Source organism: Atractosteus spatula, chromosome 18 (assembly GCF_055471065.1).
Source record: "Atractosteus spatula isolate fAtrSpa1 chromosome 18, fAtrSpa1.hap1, whole genome shotgun sequence".
Classification (NCBI taxonomy): Eukaryota; Metazoa; Chordata; class Actinopteri; order Semionotiformes; family Lepisosteidae; genus Atractosteus; species Atractosteus spatula.
Window position 1 is genome coordinate 7,002,687 of NC_142723.1, and position 18,415 is coordinate 7,021,101.

Below are 18,415 nucleotides of genomic sequence, written 5' to 3' on the forward strand. Positions count from 1 at the left end.
TTCGTAAGGTCCTCATATACAAATTTACTTGGAACAAGTGTGTATCTGAGGAGGTCCTAGTAAATTGTTTACTAATCATTGTGCGTTTTTTTTTTAAACAATGCCTTGTCCTGTCTGTCCCCGAAAGGCACGCACCATGGGCCGACGATGTGGGCCGGCACCAATTCGGGCTCGGTGTACGCCTACGCGCTGGAGGTGCCCTCCCAGGAGCGGTTCTCGGAGCAGAGCGTGGAGGCCGTGCTGGGCAAGGAGATCCAGCTGATGCACCGGGCGCCCGTGGTGTCCATCGCGGTGCTGGACGGCCAGGGGAACCCCCTGCCCGAGCCCTACGAGGTGTCGCGGGACCTGGCCAAGGCCCCCGACATGCAGGGCAGTCACTCCGTCCTCATCGCCTCCGAGGAGCAGTTCAAGGTGACTGCACGAGCTTGACCCCATCTCGCACTCCTTCAATTTAGTGTGTACCCCCCTGTTTATACTTCCCTTAACAACATCACTGACTCGGATTTCCCACAGTGTGGGGCTGGGATCCCCAAAACCTATTGAATTCCACCACCTCACTTTCACCAATCCAGCCTCAATCCCCATACAGTGCCATCGATTTCTTTGGTAGTTTTCTTTATTTCCTTATTTATTGGGGTGTTTCTCCACTGATAATTTAGATGAGCAAAAAAGACCATACTGCTCGAGGGAGGGAGTAAGAATCATTTTGAAAGAGTGCTTGAAAACCCATGTAATATTACAATAAAAAGAGTTCAACTGGTCTGTTGTGGGTAAGATTCTAATAGTTTATTATAAGTAAAAAGGTAATTTGTCAGTGGACTGGATTTTGCGCTTATGGCTTGCTGGTTAGTCGAACGTCAAAATGTGCGGTATTTATGTACATTTTTACCTAATCTTCATAATTTGCATAGTTTGACATTTTCAATGTAAAAGATAATGTGAAGTTGTCAAAAAATCAGATGGGCTGAAATCATGCCCTCTTCTCCTTTTTTTTTTAATGGTACGTGTCCCGTTTGAATACTTGAAGGATTGAAGATCCTCCTGTTTGGACTGGAGGCTCCACTGAACTTGAACTTGAACTTGAACTTTATTGCCATATGTAAGCGGTACATGTACTGGTACAATGGAATTCTTACTTACCGAAAGTCTCTCGATTGTAAAACAAGTGTAAAAAACACAAGGTGCAAACAGTGCATCAAGACAATATACAAACAAACAGTAGACAATGTACAAGTAAACATGTAGACTGTTCGAATGTAAACAATACGTGTACGAAGACCTGTTGAAGGCAGGCGGGGGTTTAAAGGAAGTGTGGTCAATGTCTCGGCCCTGCAGGTGTTCACGCTGCCCAAAGTCAGTGCCAAGACCAAGTTCAAGCTGACTGCCCACGAAGGCTGCCGGGTGAGGAAGGTGGCGCTGGCCAGCTTCGGCAGCGTGGCGTCGGAGGAGTACTCGGAGAACGGCCTGGCGTGCCTCACAAACCTGGGCGACATCCACGTGTTCAGCGTCCCGGCGCTGCGGCCCCAGGTCCGCTACGACTGCATCCGCAAGGAGGACATCAGCGGCATCGCGTCCTGCGTCTTCACCAAGATGGGCCAGGGTGAGCACGCCGCTCTGCCCCCGGACGCGGGCCCTGCGAGACGGGACTGGTTGTTCAGGCTCGTGACGCTTTTAATCCTGCCTGTGTCAAACGGGAAAACGAGTCTGGTTTTGTCAGGCTGTCATTTTGAAATTTTTGTCATAATATAGGAAAGGATGTGTAATTTATAAACCACTAATGATGATGATGACTTATTTTGGCTGTTTGGTCAAACCAAACATGAGTCGCATCAAGTCTGTCGTCTCTGCTTTTACACTCATGTAGACGTTCTACCATTTAACACTATCCCTTCTTACTTCTATAAAATTTGGGTCCTTCATGCAATATTTCAGTCAGAATCAACCGAGCTGCCATCAAACCGCTCTTTTGCTGTGCTTGAAGCTCATCTGGATCGTTTGTGCCGAATTTGACCGTTACTTCTGGAAAATACACGGTGTCTTTCTTTCGTGTTCTAATTTTGCTCCCTTCCTCCCTCTGCGATTCTTAAGGTTTCTACTTGATCTCGCCCTCCGAGTTTGAGCGCTTCTCCCTGTCGGCACGCGTCATCACCGAGCCCGTGTGCAGCGTGGAGCTGGACAGGCCACACAGCTCCCCTCCTCTCGGGTAACTGGGCAGAATAAAGCACTGTTCCGGTAACCGAGCCGGACAGCCTTGGCGTTAGCCAGTCTGTTGCTTCAGGTCTTTGTTCCGATTCGGAATTTACTCCGCAGAACTTGGCAGCAGGGTCGACGTTATTTCTGGCTGGCTCATGGTCCTACATTGTAAGAGCCAGGCATGGTGTCCAGGAGTCTTTACCACCAAGTCCAAACATTTAATAAATACTTCCATTGAGCTTCAGAAATCTCTGAAGGTTTAATGTGTGTAGGGTAATTAGACTGCAGGTGCTGGAAGCCTGACGAAATAAACTTCTGCTTGCAGAGTAACTCGGAGAGGCAGAGAAAATGTTGTGGTTCTGCTTTACTGCACTAAATTAAACGATTGTAATACCTGTAGCAGTTTTAAACTTTCAGATCTGCTGCTAATGATGTTAAGAGGCACTGACTGAACTTTATCACTTGGGCTCTGTATTTTTTTTTTTCCCTCCTCGGCATATTCTTAGTAGGTAGAATAAAACATTTGATTTTTTTTTTTACCTTCAAACCTTATTAACATAGTTGGATATTGTGCATTTTAAAAGTTTTTTACTTCTGAGGAACAAAGCTCAAGAATTTCAGGTATTTTGTCAGTGTAACTTTCATGTTAAGCTTCAGTAGTTTGGGCAGTTGGTCAGTTGTTCCTGAACAATATTTGCAGCTAGTCTGGCAGTGTTTTCTATTGATATACTTTCCTGTCACATTCATTTAAATCGAGACCTCTTGGAGTTTGATTTAAATGTTCACTAATGACATATTTAACTCCAGCAGAAACCTCATAAGTTAAATGAGGTGAGAAGCTCAGTGGGATGCAGTCTTATTTTCAAAATTCTAAATTGTTTGTACCCTTGGACCCAAAATTGAAATCTTGCTGTGCTCGTCTTAATGGGGGATAGTATTGGGACCTGAAGAACGTTTTGCCATTAAAATGACATTAGAAAGAGATTAACTCTTCGTTGTATATGTCCTTAAAATCACTTTTGCATTACTTTGAATTAAGTGACTGTTATTGGTCTGCATTGTAAAAACAACTGTTAATACTTATTGGGATTGCTTCTAATTTCTGTAAGACTCAAGTGAGTACAGTATATCAACGGTTTATACTATTGCGCATTCTGTGTGCACTCTGCAGGCACATTCCATACAGTTTACTGAGCAACCCTGCAGGGGAAATCAATATGGTGTTGAGCTGCTATTTGTACAGGGTCCTACTGCCTCTGCTTACACCAGGAGGCTCCCCTGGACCTGGAGAGAATTTCAAATATTGAAACTTTCCATAGTGGAGGGAGAAAAGAGGAGAACAATGCTGTGGCAATGAAACTGGGGATGATAATTGTGTTTTTCATAACACAATTCAATTGTGCTCATAATGCTAGAACAAGCATGGCCCTGATTCTGGAGGGCAACAATCCTGCAGGTTTTTGTGTTGGCAGCTTCACATGTTCAATGACCAGAGATCCATTGACTGATCCAGTTGGGTCCTTCAGAGCTCAGCTGCAGCAGAAATCAGAAGCCACTGTATTTCTCCAAGTCCAGGGTTGTAGCTGGTGTCAGCCTGCATGCTGGAGAAATGGCTACTTCTTAAGTCCCTTAAGTTAGAGGGACGACTGCAATTCTTAGTAGTGCATGACTGTGAAATTTAGAATTCTTTTTCTAAATTTAAGAAACATGAAAGCTTATTGCCCTCCCCCTTAACACATTTGCACAGTGCCAGCTTCAACGCTAATTTACAGCTACCCTCCCTTTCACAGGCCCCAGTATAATTCCACCTGCACTCATTGTCTGGGCCAGTATCAGTGCCTCGGTGCCCGTGCAAGCTAACTGGTATGCAAGGGAGATCCATATTACTGAAGAAGCTGAAAGCCTAACATGTGGAATGAGCCTACAGGCTTGTAGCTTTCTGACCTCTCAATCTGTGCATTATCAAAATAAAAGTCAGTCTCTTTGACACTCCTCACATTGTGCTTCAGAAGGCAGTTAATACTGTGCTTACTCTGCGTTTGCCAGAGAAGCAAGCTGAATGCTTTCTGGACTGCGTTGTGTAAACATGGAAGCAAAACCATCAAAAACCAACATGAAACATATGCATCTTGTCCAAAGAAAACGTTGTTGTAGCTGCCAAACTGAAAGTGTCTCATCATATAGTATGTCCTGCTGAGCTGTGCATGAAAACTGGCCGGACAAGTACAAGACTAATTTTCTTTTTCATTAATTGAAGGAACAGCACGACTGGGTCGCTTCAGGCCAATGGGACTCATAAATTACAGACTGCGAGTGACAGCCATTCCCTGGGTGAAGCAGAAGGTAGGATCTCATTCTGCAGGTCACTTGTGTTAATGTCTCTTGCAGCCTGCGCAGGAGTTCCCTGTACTTGGAGCTGAATACCAGGCAAGCTGGCTGTGCTTTTCACACACATGTGTTCTCAAAAATGATCCTGCTGGAGCTGTATAGATGGCAAACTATTTTAGTGTCTTGGAAGTCAGATTCTGTTTTTGGATGCTGCGCTCTGTTTTGTAAGGATGTCAGGAGCAGTTCAGTTTAGAAAGTGTTCTTTTCATTCTAGTCAGATCGGTCCTTTATTAAGTTTTAATGCACAGCAGGAATATAATATAGCAGAAATGTCCAACAGAAGTGCTCTATTTTTGAATGGTGAGCAGTAATAAACAATTCATTACTCAAGGTAATGCTTTGTTGGCATGTGCCCTCTGTCCACTGAATAAGTGCTTCAATGTTCCTTTCCCTTGAAAGAAGGACCATGGCTGCCTAATTTAATAATAGGATAAACCATTTGGTCTTTTTTGGTTTATTCCAGGTATAAAATGAGTAAGGATTCAGTTAGAAGGGGTTTCCATTATAAAAACTTAGGCTCCCTTTGTTAGAGATGCATCTTGTGATGAAAAACCAGTATCTCATCACCTGCTCCCAGATATTAAGAGGGCGTTTCATACCGCAGGCTTGACTGAGGTTTGTATTGGTGAAATAAGCAACTGTATTATACTGGCTTCAAAAAGTCCCACATGAAAACGGGCTCTTGGCTCTAACAGGGCTCTCTCTTATCCTCTGCTTAATAATTGAAGCCATCTTCACAATCCATTGGAGTGATTCTTGAGGTCTTCCAGTGTTATTTCACTCTCGCTGTATATTCTGCAGTAGCAGAGTGGCACTGGAGTGATTTGTTCTTTGACATGTTTAAGGCCTCAGTCTCTGGGGCTGGACCTTACTCCTATTGATTTTTGTTTTTTTGTCTCCTTCCTTGGATTTAATCAGCTCACATTCCCTCTTGGAGCGGCATTTAATCAGGACCGATAAATCACACTGATGACTCTGCAGTAACCATAGCGACTCCCTTCAGTAATTCACCCATCCCCTCAGTCCCCCAGATTAAACCCAATATGAAACATTCATGAGAGAGAAATCAGACTTTTGGGAAATTCATTAATTCTTTAACAAACGCTTTAATGTATGCTGTATGGGAAAATTAAGGTGCCTCCAGTTATGACTTTGCTTTTGCAAAGCACGATCCAGTCTATTTGATTTTCTGCTGTGCCTACTGTGCTTCCAGCTGTACTATAACCTCTAAGCAGTACTGGTGAAATAGTTCTCTGATCACTGCCATTTTATAAAAGCCATCAATCTTTTAAATAAACTTGTGCTTCGCTTTCACACTTCTCTGGTTCCCAAGGTGACGACCTGGAAGGGATTATTCCGTGCAAAGCGTTGCAAAGGGACCAACCATAAAGGTTAAAGGGGGGAAAACTCTGTAACTGTTGTGGTTGGTCCTTCTGAAACTACAAAACAGAGGGGATGTGAGTTGTGAGTATAACTCTTTGGAGACCTTTCTCCTGCTACCTTTAGGGACTACATATCTTGTGAACGTACTGAAACTTGACTTCCATGGCTTGCATATCATCTGTGTGTGTGAGTGAGGCAGCAGAGCTCTGTTCAGTGTTTTACTTGTCTCTGAACTATTTATGGGTCTACTGGAAAGGGGACAGTTGCGCTTGGCGGGGGGCAAAAGGAGCTGCACAGACTTGGCCGAAGCAGTTGGGGCTGTATATCTAAACTTTTTTGTTCCAGGCGGAAGGGCGAGGAGGAGGGTAATGGAAAACGCCCTGCTGACAGACTCTAGTATGTATTCACGGCCCAAAAGCCACTGAGTCACCACTCCATCTCAGCAGCCGTGTCTCGAATCATGTTCTTGTTTTGGAGGCCATTGGCACCTCTTGACGACATTGTCTGCTCTCTTGGGCTTCAGACTCTATGTATGGCTGTTAACATTCCTGCTACCCAAATGTACAGCGCAGGTAAACTAAAAACGTGCACTTCTCAAGCCTCTGAAAAGAACTATATGAAGACCCAACAGGTGTGGGGAACATTCTTTATCCCACTGTTTTTTTTAGGATAGAGTTAACCCCGTTCTTCTGAAGTGTTCGTTTTGCTCATACATAAATGTAAACCTCTATTCTGTAGGTAGAATTCAGGTTAAAGACCCCCACCTCCATGCCACTTCGTTTGGAGTCTTGCTTTTGGATTAGGCATGGTTCTAGCAGTGTTAACTCAGGCAATTTTAAGATAAGATTCATTGGGATTTTGTTTTGGATCCTTGTTTTGCTTGGAAATGTCTAGTTGAAGAGCATCCCTGATCAAGAACAAGGCAGGAGTACAAATCTAAGGACATTCTTATTTTCCCTACACCTTGCTGCCATCTTGGTGTATTGTGGTGAAGTGGAAACTCCTTAAGCAGTGGGGGAAGTCAGAAGTGGATTTGAATTATTAGCAGCAACCCAAGGCGAGTAACAGCACTAAGATCCTAGAGAGCAGCAATGTGGGTCTGGATGTCGTGCCGATTCATGAGAATCTGATTCATGTTTGTTGTGATACCCGAGTTCGTTCACTTCCTCCTGTTGAATGACCGCATTGTCCTCAAGATGTTCAATTACAGTGCATCCCGAGAGCAGGCAGGAGTGTTCTGTCAAGTATAGAGTTTCACACATCTCCCTCCCTATTCCATCCACACACACTGCTTCCAAATCGAGGTGTGGCGTCTCTCAGTGCTTAGTGTTGTGAATTTCATGTAGCTTGTTAGTGCAATAACATCCTTCAGACATCTGAAGTGCCTGTTCATTAAGATATCGGATTCATAGCTGCGTGAAGTAAATGTAATTCAGCTACTATATAATTTTGCATACCAGATACCCATGTACTTCTGGTTTTGAAACACTCTGCTTGGATCAGTTAGCTCCTCCAAAAACATACAATTGGTTGATGAAGAGCTCAAGCTGTTGTGCTAATTTCCTTTCATGGTTAAATGTAATTGTTTAAAAGAACAGAATTAATTCACAATTAACATGTCTGCAGTGGATCCTGTTAAGATTTTTTTGCAATCTAATTTAAAAACAAGGCAGCTCAGGAATAATTGATTTGCATCCTTAGTGAAAGCAAAATTACCTGTCGCCCTAGGCTACCCATAGAGATGCATGTTTAGAATTCCAAAAGGATTTAAACATTATAGTAAGGAAGAAGACTATGTGCATTGACAGGTTAGGTGTTAGATTTAAATGAATTCCAATTTGAAAGTAAATTTAACCATTTTGCAGGCCAATCTGTTTTCCATTATGCATGTTACTTTATTGGAACTCAGTCACTTCTCAAAATACTGTTACTGTGTACATAAAAATGGATCTCCTTAAATTAGTGCATCTAGTGTCCCTGCCTTTGGGAACTGTGCAGGAACAACGAGATGTCTGGTAAATTATACTTTGGAAGCTGAAAGGTTATAGTCTGTGCATGTGAAGATTGAAGTGGGAATTCTATAATTCCAGTGTACTTTTAGGAAGTCTTGTGCAGTGAACATGCTGGTTCCCATACTGCCCCACAGTGTGACCTTTCAGCTCTGATAGAGCTCGGGACTGTGATCATGATAGATTATCTCCTCAGCTGGGCTCATCTGTGATACCCTGTCTTGAGTCATCCTGTGAATGTTTCTATTGTTGTTAGCAACCTCCTTTTATTTTTATGTAGTATATCGTAAGTTTTCTGTTGAACACCATGGATGGGTTAAAGCCAGGCGGAGTTTGGCCTACTGAAATTGGCACTAATTTCCACATTGTTTTCCTTATAATTGTGTCTAAATGAGAACCAGACTCGGTGGAATGGTGGATGAATTCTGTCGTTTGTTTTGAAGGAGAGAACAGTACTGTGCAGGAGTGTAAATGTGGGTATGTTCTACTTCAGAAGGTCAATCTCTTTTACCTTTAGCCCCTCATAACTGGTTGCTCGTGTCGTGCTGTGTAGCCTGCTTGCCACAGGACCTCCCTGTCCATCCGCGTGTCCACTCCTGCTCCTTCTCTCTGTTCTCAGGAGTTCTAGAAGAGATCCAGGCAGCACTGTCCTCGCCAGCCCTGGACTCGCCCAACAGCAGCGCCGACATCACACTCGACACCACCGGAGACATCACAGTGGAGGACGTCAAAGACTTCCTAGTGTAAGGCCTTCTAAGTCTTATCGTTTTCAAAAAAAACTTTCAAAAGGTGTGCTTATTTTTACAATGGCGGTCCCTTAAGGCAATTAACACTCCTTACCCCCTTTTCTCTATAACAGTGCAAGGAATCTCTTACTGTTTTAATGGTTGGAGAAGGTGGCAGTCATTCAGGTGTCTCTGAGGTGGTGTACCTCCCTAATTGCTGAGTACGATCTGTTGTGATGCCAGCTATCTATTAGCCTGTTGTAGGAGAGACCATTCTCTAGATAAGACCCAAACGAGATCATCTAGCCTTTTAGTAGCAGAGACAAAGCAACTGAGCAGAAATGAATTGGAATTCTGAGACACTAAGCATCAGAAAAACCACCTATCGCTTGTAACTGCAAAAGTTACCTGGAAAATGACAGTTCTTTCTGTCGCAAGTGCACTCGTCTTTTATTGGGCAGACATGATATAAATGCCGGTTAACATGACAAATTCTGTTGCTGATCGGCTGGTAGATATTCCAGCGTAGACTACCACACTCGGTCCTCTCCCTCAATCTTTGTAACGCATCGCATCTGTCTGGCCTGCTGCTGAAGGATTGTCTGACTGAAATGCCTAGCAAAGGGTGGGAGATTCCTGCCCATGTCTAATAAAGCATGTTTGAGACTGGACTGGTTTCTAGACTCTGCCCAAAGGTACGTTTTTACATTACAAGCAAAGAGGCCATTCAGTCCATCCAACCCATTTGGTAATTAGTAATTAATGGGGTTAAAGGCTATAGGAGACAGATGGTTCTTTTCGGTTTTCCTTGATTTTCACCAACTTTAACATTCAACAAATTAAATAACCTTATCTGTGCCCAATTGGCTCTCAATAGCGATTTAATGCTGAAATAAGTCAAAATCACAACACTTTCAGTCTTTATTAATGAGCAAATCAAAATGACACCAAAAACGTTTATATATATATATCCAAAGTCTATATGCTTTCTTTTTCTAAAAACATACAAGCATAAATTATAAGGTGTTCCTTATGATGCTCTGTATTTAGAGACATACATCTGGAGTAAAAAATATATATAGGCTAACAGAAAATAGTCTGTAGTTGGATATCCTCAAAGGGCTGTTATGTATGGACAAGTTACAGATATATTTCCGTCTGTGGCCTCCTGTGACTCCCCTGTCTGGCTGGTTCCCAGAGCAGATAGTGTATAAATCCTGCCTGGGCATCCGAGAGATAAGATGCAACAGTACCAGCACAGGGTAGAGTGGGTCAGCACTGTCAGGGACAGGCGCTGTATGATAAATGAGGTGTGTGCACATTTCACAGCCTGAGCTTCAAAGCAATATCCTCCGTTGCACAAAGCACACGCACGATTGTCTGTTCACCTTAATAAATTTAGTTTGTCCCCAGATGTGACCAGCTTTTGATGTTGTGAAATTAATAGGCTGTGAAACGATAACATTCACTTTAATGCCAAAATGATTCCAATTGGAATATCCACATGGGCACGAATGATGCTGGTTTTTTAAAATCTCTTGACACGGGGGAAAAAGCATTCTGTCCAAACTAATTGTCTGCCCTAATTAAGAAAATAGTTTTGGGGGGTAAAGAAAAAAAATAATGACACTACGAATTTGGCTACATAAATAACTGCAGTACTGCAGATAGTGCAGCAGTACTGGGGCCAAATGGAGCATGAATTAATTTGTGCGTTCATTGTGGCAGTGACTGATGAGGCAGGGAAGTGTGGCATGACTCAGGATATTTCTTTTAAAGAGATGCTGTTGCTCTGCGTTTGCAGTTGTTGAAACAGTAACTAGATGGAGAAGAGTGCAGAGTTTGCATTAGTGTGTGCTGGGGTTCAACTGGGGCCTCCAGATTACTGCTTTAGGCACTCCGAGTTCCCTCTCTGTTCCTTTTCGGATCCAGGAGGCTTGCCAGATACTTTCCGCATCAAAAGAAAGCCTGTGGTCTTCATTAATGCTGAAATCTAGGTCAGTGAAGTGGGAAGCATAGAATAATAGATCATTTGAATTAGCATCTTGGAGCCTTCCTGTGTTGGGGACAGTGTTAGCCCAGTATTTTTGCATTGGGTGGGAGAATGCTTCAATCCCTAACAGTTAATGAAGTCTGCCATCTTCATTAAAAGATTATAAAAAGCTGCTTGTGTGAAGTAATTATGATTTAATCTTGTCGCTGCTTACACTTTGATTGCAATATTATAATTTGGTTGTTGGAGGGGGTATTTCAGTGGCAATCCAGCATTGTGAATTTTTCATGTGTGGATAAGATTCTCGTGGTGCTGCCTGTTATTTGTAAATGGGGGTACTGTATGTACTCGGTTTACTAGCTTTGAATTCTAGTAACAGTTCAGAAATTATTCTAATGTACGTAGCCAAGATGATTCATACTGTGTTTCAGAAAAAAGGGATCTCACTTCTGAACCCTTCAAAAACAGCAACATAAATTCAAAACCGCATGTCTTAGTAACTTTGAAACTGGAAACTGAAAGTATATTTTGGAGACTTGAATAACATTACCATGAAAGTGACCCCATAAGCAAAGTATACAGTGCTCTTCCTTAATTATTATAGTGATGTTTTCTTTTGGTGTACTGCATGATTTACAGCATATAATGTCTGCCTAGAAAAATCATCCCTGTTCTGTTCACACACTTTTTAAAATTCACTTGTCTCAAGCACTATTTAAAACATTTGTGATGTCACTTCAGAATACGGGACCTGACATTTCCAGCAAAACCTTAATTGCCGTTGTGCTCATCACTGGCACAGCACTACTGCTGGAGTTTGACATGCAGCAGCTTAGAGAAAGATGTGTTCATCTCAGTAAGTGGATTGAGCAATGCATCTGTAACATCAGACGTTAAAATAGATAGATAGATAATACTTTATTAATCCCGTAGGGAAATTGATGTAGGGAAAATCTGTTGCCTGGTAAGATTATAAAGAGCAGGAGCGAAGACTAAATTCAAAATGCTCTTGAATGCCATAATACGCAGGGCATTTAAATTTATGGGTGGCCTTGAATACACCTTCCAAAAAAAAAAAGTTATACGTTTGTGTAGCTGAAGTCTTGGGAAAGTCTTCAACAGACTTTTGATAAGGGGAGAAATTTATTTTACTAGTTTAAAACCCCAGATTCCCCACCACCTTGCTTAATGATCCTATTTGTGTTTTAATTATTAAAGTTTGACACTAGGCACTAGTGAATCATGCCCAAATGTAAATGGGGGGATAGAATAGAAACTGCTTTTGGAGTCAGAGCAGTGAAATTTAGAGGCTCCGGGTGTCAGTGTGACACAGCCTTCATTCGGTGTTGGCAGATGGGTGGGAGAGAAAGCAGGACGCAGAAAGCAGAAAGCAGAACAGGACGGCCTCTGGAAATGTCACTGAACCATAAAGCGCAGATCCCCGTGTGACGTCGGTGGCTCTTTCTCTTGCAAAGGTCGGCGGAGGAAGCGGAAAAGAACTTGAAGAATATTTCCGATGACGACGCCCGGTCCCCGGCCATCCTGATCAAGTGAGGTGAGCCCCCGGCTTCACCGCTCCTGCACTGCTCCCTGCTGTCTGCTCCTGCCTTCGGAAGCCCAGTTGCACGCCGGCACCCGCCCGTCGGTTTGCTCTCAGATACAGCTGCTCTGACTGACGGGGGGGTTGTTCCCCGGTTGCCCTGGCAGAAATAGAATAACAGTGCAGGATCCCACTGGGTGCTCCGGTTCTGAAAGCACTCCCGATCCATCTCAGTTCCCTGTTTTTCTTCCCCGATTATGGAGGCTCAGGTCCAGGCAATACTGACATCTTAACTGAGGTATGGGCGAGGGCAGTTGGTGAATAAAACATCCCTTTTGATTATGAGATAAGAATTAAAACTGACCTCGGAGTGAACAGTTTTTGCTTTCTCATGTCATTTTGGGGTGTGGGTTAATGCCCCCTGTGCTCCCCATCTCACCCTTTCATTTATAATCTGGAGAAAGACGCCTCTTTAAATGCTGCTTGAGATGTTCTTCCTATTAATTCTTGTGTGCCCATTTCCTTCTCCCAGCTCTGTCTTTGTCATTTAGCAACTTTGATGCTGAACTGGCACTGCCTAAAAATGGGCTTGGGCAGATTAATGGTATTGAACCTCAGAACAGTTTCTCTTGCTTGCCAGTATGATTCTCCTCCAAGTTCATATTAAAACTCAAACGTCTGATATTATCTCAACATGCCCATGTCAACGCTTGGACATATAAGCTTTTTTAAAAAAAATATGGACAGCATTGTTAAAAATTTGAAGTCAGTAGCTACATCAGCATGCGTAGGCTGCAAAGGAACAAGTAAAGGTTGATTCCATGCTGAAGAGAGAAGAAAAACACAATGTTTCAGCTATGGAGCACACCTGAAGAAGGCTCCACAGCGGAAACATTTTTAAAATTGTACCTCCCTCTTTTTATATTTGGGGACATTAAGAGTACAGTGCCTGCTTTTAAAGTGTTAGTACAATCTCTGTACATACTGAGCCCATACCCATTGAGGTCTGATCCCGTGTTGTCCAAGTTTAAATGACATTCTCCTTTTATTTATTTATCATGCTTTAAACGTTTCATCCGAAGTTCTACTATTCCAGCACTTGTACAGCTGCCAGTTTTAAGTTTTACTTGGAAGCGTGGAGTGCAATTGGAGTTTTCTAGTTCTGCACACACTTAAGAGGTCACTGTCTTCTGGATATAAACTCCGGACTGGTTCTGAATCCCAGTAAAAATGCATGAGCAGTAATTGTTTTCCTGGGGAAAACTGTGGATGTCTTATTGTGCTTCGTCAGACCCTTGTCCCAAGCTGCAAAACCTGGGATTTATGAAATCTAAACCACACTCGTATGAAAGCTGCAGTCTGTTTTATATATTTGCTGATCCCAATGTTTAGCTTGTCGCATCAGTACGGGTCATCCACACTAAAATAAGCTCTACTTGGTGGAGAAACCCAGAAGGGTTGGGAGACTGCTGATTCTCAAGGGAAAAAAAACCTTCCATGAATGTGGGCATTAACCCTACTTTTCTGTTGTTGTTGTTGTTGTTCTGAATCCATGTAGCACAGGAAGATGCCCACTGGAGTGGATATTTTTAATGAATGGGGCACTTGACGAGGCGGTTTTGGCAGAGAACGCAGGGATTTCAAGGCACAAGAGTTTCACACTGGCTGGCTCGCTCATGTCCTCCTTGCCCAAGCACTGGGCTCACAATGGCACCGTTTTTCCCTAGGAAAGAGGTGCCATCTTTCATAGCTGTCTGGGCACGGAAGTGTGTTTATTTCATCTCTGAAAGCTTGTAAAAAGGAACTACATTCCTGTGCTTTCAGCGTTTTCTTTTCTGTCAAAACTTTAAATATTTTTGTCAGGTAGGAGGTTTCCCCTTCACCCAGGAGGGACAGTCCAATACTGCTGATATGTGGGTCGTAGCTGTGGTTTTAACTCCCCAATATGACCACCTGACCAGCAGGTGTGCTTTTGGAACTCGTAAAATTGAATTCCACACTGAGAGCAAGGGCTAGCAAACTTGTTTTTCATTCTTGAGTTTTTAAATGTGTTGAAATATTTGAATGATAACTATTAAGCCACATTACATTTTGGGGGAAAAATAAAAAAGGTTGTTTTTGCCCATCTTTTTTTTTAAACTGGACTGAAGCTGTAAGCGATTAGAAACACAGCGGTTATCCTATCCTGTATCAGCTCCGCCAAAAGTTGTGTGCGTGTGACCCTGTCTGTGAGGACTCCTCTTCCTCTCTCCTTGCCCTTCATTTGTTTTTCCCCCCCCTCCTTTTGTTTCCTGTCCCCATTTGTCTTGTTTGAATTGTGTGGAACAGCTGGTACTTGTTGGAGGAAGCTTCTGGAAGCCTTTGGCTTTATTTCTGAGTCTCTGACAAATCTTTCCCCTAGTATGAAAGCTGCACAGTGAGCGATGCTGTTTTAGGAAATTAATATGTATATAAATGTTATGTGTCACATCAATAGGATACATATGTTGTTTGAAAGGAATTCGTTTATCTGTATTTAACAGCTACGGGTCTAAATCTGATTAGTTAACTTTTTTTAATCTTGTTCTAGCACGCCGTGTTTTCATTTGTAACCAAAGAACGTTTTGGCGCCCCCTCGCGGTCTCTCGCGTTAGCAGCACGACGTCTTTTCGGTTCCTCATAGTTTGAAAGAACATAAAAAAATGTATACTAATGACGAGTTCCCTCTCGTTTCTTTTAAAGAATGTCCACTTTAACTGTTCTAATCCTTCCACAGCCATGAGGTATGACGTTAAATGGCCAATTTTTATTTTATTGCTTCACGATTTGGATTTGAAATTGCAATGCATTTTATTATACCAACAGACACTAATGCCATTGGCCTTGTCTAGTGCTTCGTGGGATGGAATATGAAACTCGGGCTTCCAGACGGCGATGGAATAATGGACCAAAATGCTATTCTGAGTAGGCCGTCCTCCTGGAAACAAGTGTTTAATGACATTTTTTGCCTTGTCTTTTGTTCCCAAGGGACTGCTGGCAATGTGAAAGTGCAGAGAAGATGACCTGATGAAACTGTGGGGAACTTGATTGAATATGAACTAATAATTAGTCCTCTGAAGCTGGACCAGAACTCCTGCTTTCTATAGTGTTTCGTTACCCGATGTCGAGGCTGAAACTCCTCTTCTGTGCCAAAAGACAGTGAGTTTCCTGCGGTTTCCTGTTCATATTTTTCTTCTACAATGGCCACGGCAGGAACTCGTTCCAGCCCCTTTTCCTCTCTACTCGTCTCCACTTAACGGGCTCCCTCCTCCCGAAACACGATTCCGGCCTTCGTCGTAGCGAGAGCAAGTAAGCTTGTTGCCAAGGATGGCTTTCTCGTGTCGTAGTTTGGGCGGCTCTGCTTCAGAAACGGGTGTGCTCTACCAGTCCCTCCCGCCCCCAAAGTTCCTGTCCGCAGAGCCTCGGTAACCCCCAAACCTACTGAAGGACCACAGCACCCCGAGAGGGTATGGACTGTCGCAGCAGCGGAAGAAGCTAATTTTTTTTTTGTCTTTATCGCTGCAAGATCCGGTGTTTGACAAGGCTGTTGCTATCGACGTACCCGTCTGTCCTCCACAGACTTGTCACCTGGGGAGTTGTAGCATCAACTCCTGAAGTTCGTTGTCTTTGCGTTTAGTCGTTTCTCACTGAGCTGCTTCCTCTCCTTCAGTTTCCTTTGGCGCAACTTTTGCAGTTTTTGTAAAATGTCTCTTTTGGACCCTGTGGGTTTTTAGACAGCTGAATGATGTTTTGAATGGAGCCATTTAACAACCGATGGACTATTGGGGTGTTCAGTTCTGTTTGTTTTCTTTTGAAAAACTTTCATGAAAAGGACCAGATACAAGTATTCCAGGTCTTATAAATGACCGACATTTGACCTTTCCCTATCCCTAGGGTGGCATTACTAAACCTTTTATGTACACTAATCATAGTTTTTGTGTAAAATCATATTTAGCTGTCTTGTATTCAACCCCATTTGCCTGGTCATCAAAGCACACTAAGAATGGTTGAATTTGTTTCTGCCAATGAACTGTGAACCAACAAGGCGCATGACCTGAACACCAAACCTTTTGGAAGAGTAACGTTTTTTAACCTATTTTTTAAGTGAATGGTCAATGAACACTTACAGTTGGTGCATCTTTAATCAACTAGTGGAGCTATAGTCACTTTAAAAGACAATATTCAGTTTTAATATAAATGTACGTGTATCTTTTTTTTTTAATTCTTTGGCAGTATTAACACATTATGGGGAAAAAAACTAATCATTTATGATTTGTATTTAAAGAATGTTTTAAAGGTACTGGTGTGTAGATCACTGTTTTTTTACACTGTGTTGTGCCTGGTGATGCAAACCTGTGAGAAAATAAGGACACATGCTCAACGGGGTCTCATTTGTTCCAAAAGGAGTCAGAGTACGTGAGCTGTTGAGATTTTCATCAAGACAGCTGTCTTTTTCAAGTAAAGCCCTCCTGGTTAGCTTTGTTGAGATGTGCGTTCAAGAGTTTTTTTTTATCCTTTTATTAGAAGATCTGTTAATATTAGTGAAGGTCAAGAGGTGAGGACCTCATACGTAGTTGACCCAACTGTAGAACATTCTAGAAAGAGCACAGATGGATCCGTTCCATTACAAGTCTTCGTGCTCCATGGCAGATGAATCCTTCTTGAGAAATTCATTTTAATGTAGGGTGCTCAAATGACATTTTTAAAAAGCTAACGGCTACAAATATTTCCGTCACACTTACTGTGTATGTGCTATGGGTAGACCTCAAGGGAGCAAATGTTCGCTTTAATGAAACGAGCTGGAAAGGGGAGTGTGATTGGTCTTGGTTAGAAGGTGCCATCAAAAATATAATTTTCCCATCTTTTTCTGTTCTTAGAACCACTTAGTCCTTCCCTGATGGAGTCCCCTTCAAAGTACAGGTTTTTTTTATCTATATAACTTGTGTATGTTTCTTTCATTAGAAGAAATGGACTTCTTACATTTTATATTAAGGTGGCACCTATCCTGTGAAACTTTGTTCATTTTTTTTGTTATAAGACTACAGTTTGTTTGTTTTTCCTTTCAGTAGAATGTACCTGTTACTTACTTTGATTTAGTAATTGAACAGATTTGGTTTTAATGTTAATAAAGCATTTACTGCCTAATATTGAAATTGGTTGTTTTTTTCCCCCTACATTGTTAACACCAATCAAACTATAAGTGCACTGCTGGGAATTGAGATTTACTTTTGTGTCTTAAATCCAAGTGTTATCTGTTGTTTGAGGGAGAAAATGGTAGAATGCATTAGTTTCCATTAGCATTGACTCCCGAAGAAGGCTCCACAGCCAAAACGTTGTTTCTTCTCTGCTCTTTTCAGCATGGAATAAACCTTTACTTCTTCCTTTGCAGCCTACGCATGCTGATTCAGCTCCCTACTTAACAATAAAAGGTGTATTAATGGATTTTTAAATTTCTCGAGAAGACCAAAGTTGCTCAAGGCTATGAAAATGAAGCTGTTGTTTAATCCTATAAGACCTTGCCTAGTTTTCTTATGGCTGTTACAAAGTTAATGGAACAGATTGGGGAGAGACTAGTTAGTCTGTTTTATAGGTCACTCTTAAATCAATCTCGAAGCATGTTGAACAGTATATACTACTTTTGACCACTGAGGCAGGGGTTTTGTTCATTTAAGTAGTTCAGAGACCCCATGTAAGAAAAATGAGTTAACTCTACTTTTTAAGTTACTAAATGTATCAAAACTCATGTTGGAGATCTTTAAAAAAATGATTTTTGGACTGTAATTCTCCAGGAGCAGGATTGAGTTGTATGAAGTGAATATGGAACACAAATATTGCAGGTGTAGAATTATACATTCGTCAGATATACTTATCAACATCCTGAACCATGTGTATTGCGATGTTATACTGCAACATCTTTTTACACCAGTGACTCCTTCAAGTCTCTATCTTGTAGAAAGTGTAGAGCTTGTATCCCCCTTTTTATAATCCTCATTACCTCCTAAGGATAAAACAAATGTATCACATTGATGGCAGGGGTTCCCGAAGTCTGGTCTTTGGGGTCCAGAATTGAGCATGTTTTCTAGGTTTCCTTTGAAGAGCTCTTCCTCTGGGAGAGTCTGGTCAATTTATTTGGTTAAATAGTGTAACTGGTCCAATTTCTCTTTGA

At 42.2% G+C, this 18,415-nt stretch overlaps 1 protein-coding gene across 3 annotated transcripts in view; it reads left to right on the top strand.

Moving 5' to 3' along the window:
• Positions 1–17,402, top strand: part of llgl1 (LLGL scribble cell polarity complex component 1) — a 74,788-nt gene extending 57,386 nt beyond the window's left edge. Inside the window, exons 17-24 of one of the 3 annotated variants that reach the window (XM_088936683.1) lie at positions 128–411; positions 1,336–1,600; positions 2,089–2,203; positions 4,451–4,536; positions 6,310–6,360; positions 8,593–8,716; positions 12,167–12,246; positions 15,238–17,402. In XM_088936683.1, the coding sequence (XP_088792809.1) occupies positions 128–411; positions 1,336–1,600; positions 2,089–2,203; positions 4,451–4,536; positions 6,310–6,360; positions 8,593–8,716; positions 12,167–12,245 (1,004 nt within the window). In that variant the 3' untranslated portion in view covers position 12,246; positions 15,238–17,402. The remainder of the gene's footprint in view (positions 1–127; positions 412–1,335; positions 1,601–2,088; positions 2,204–4,450; positions 4,537–6,309; positions 6,361–8,592; positions 8,717–12,166; positions 12,247–15,237) is intronic. The other 2 variants (XM_088936684.1, XM_088936685.1) reach the window with 2 other exon arrangements.
• The last annotated feature ends 1,013 nt before the right edge of the window (positions 17,403–18,415 follow it).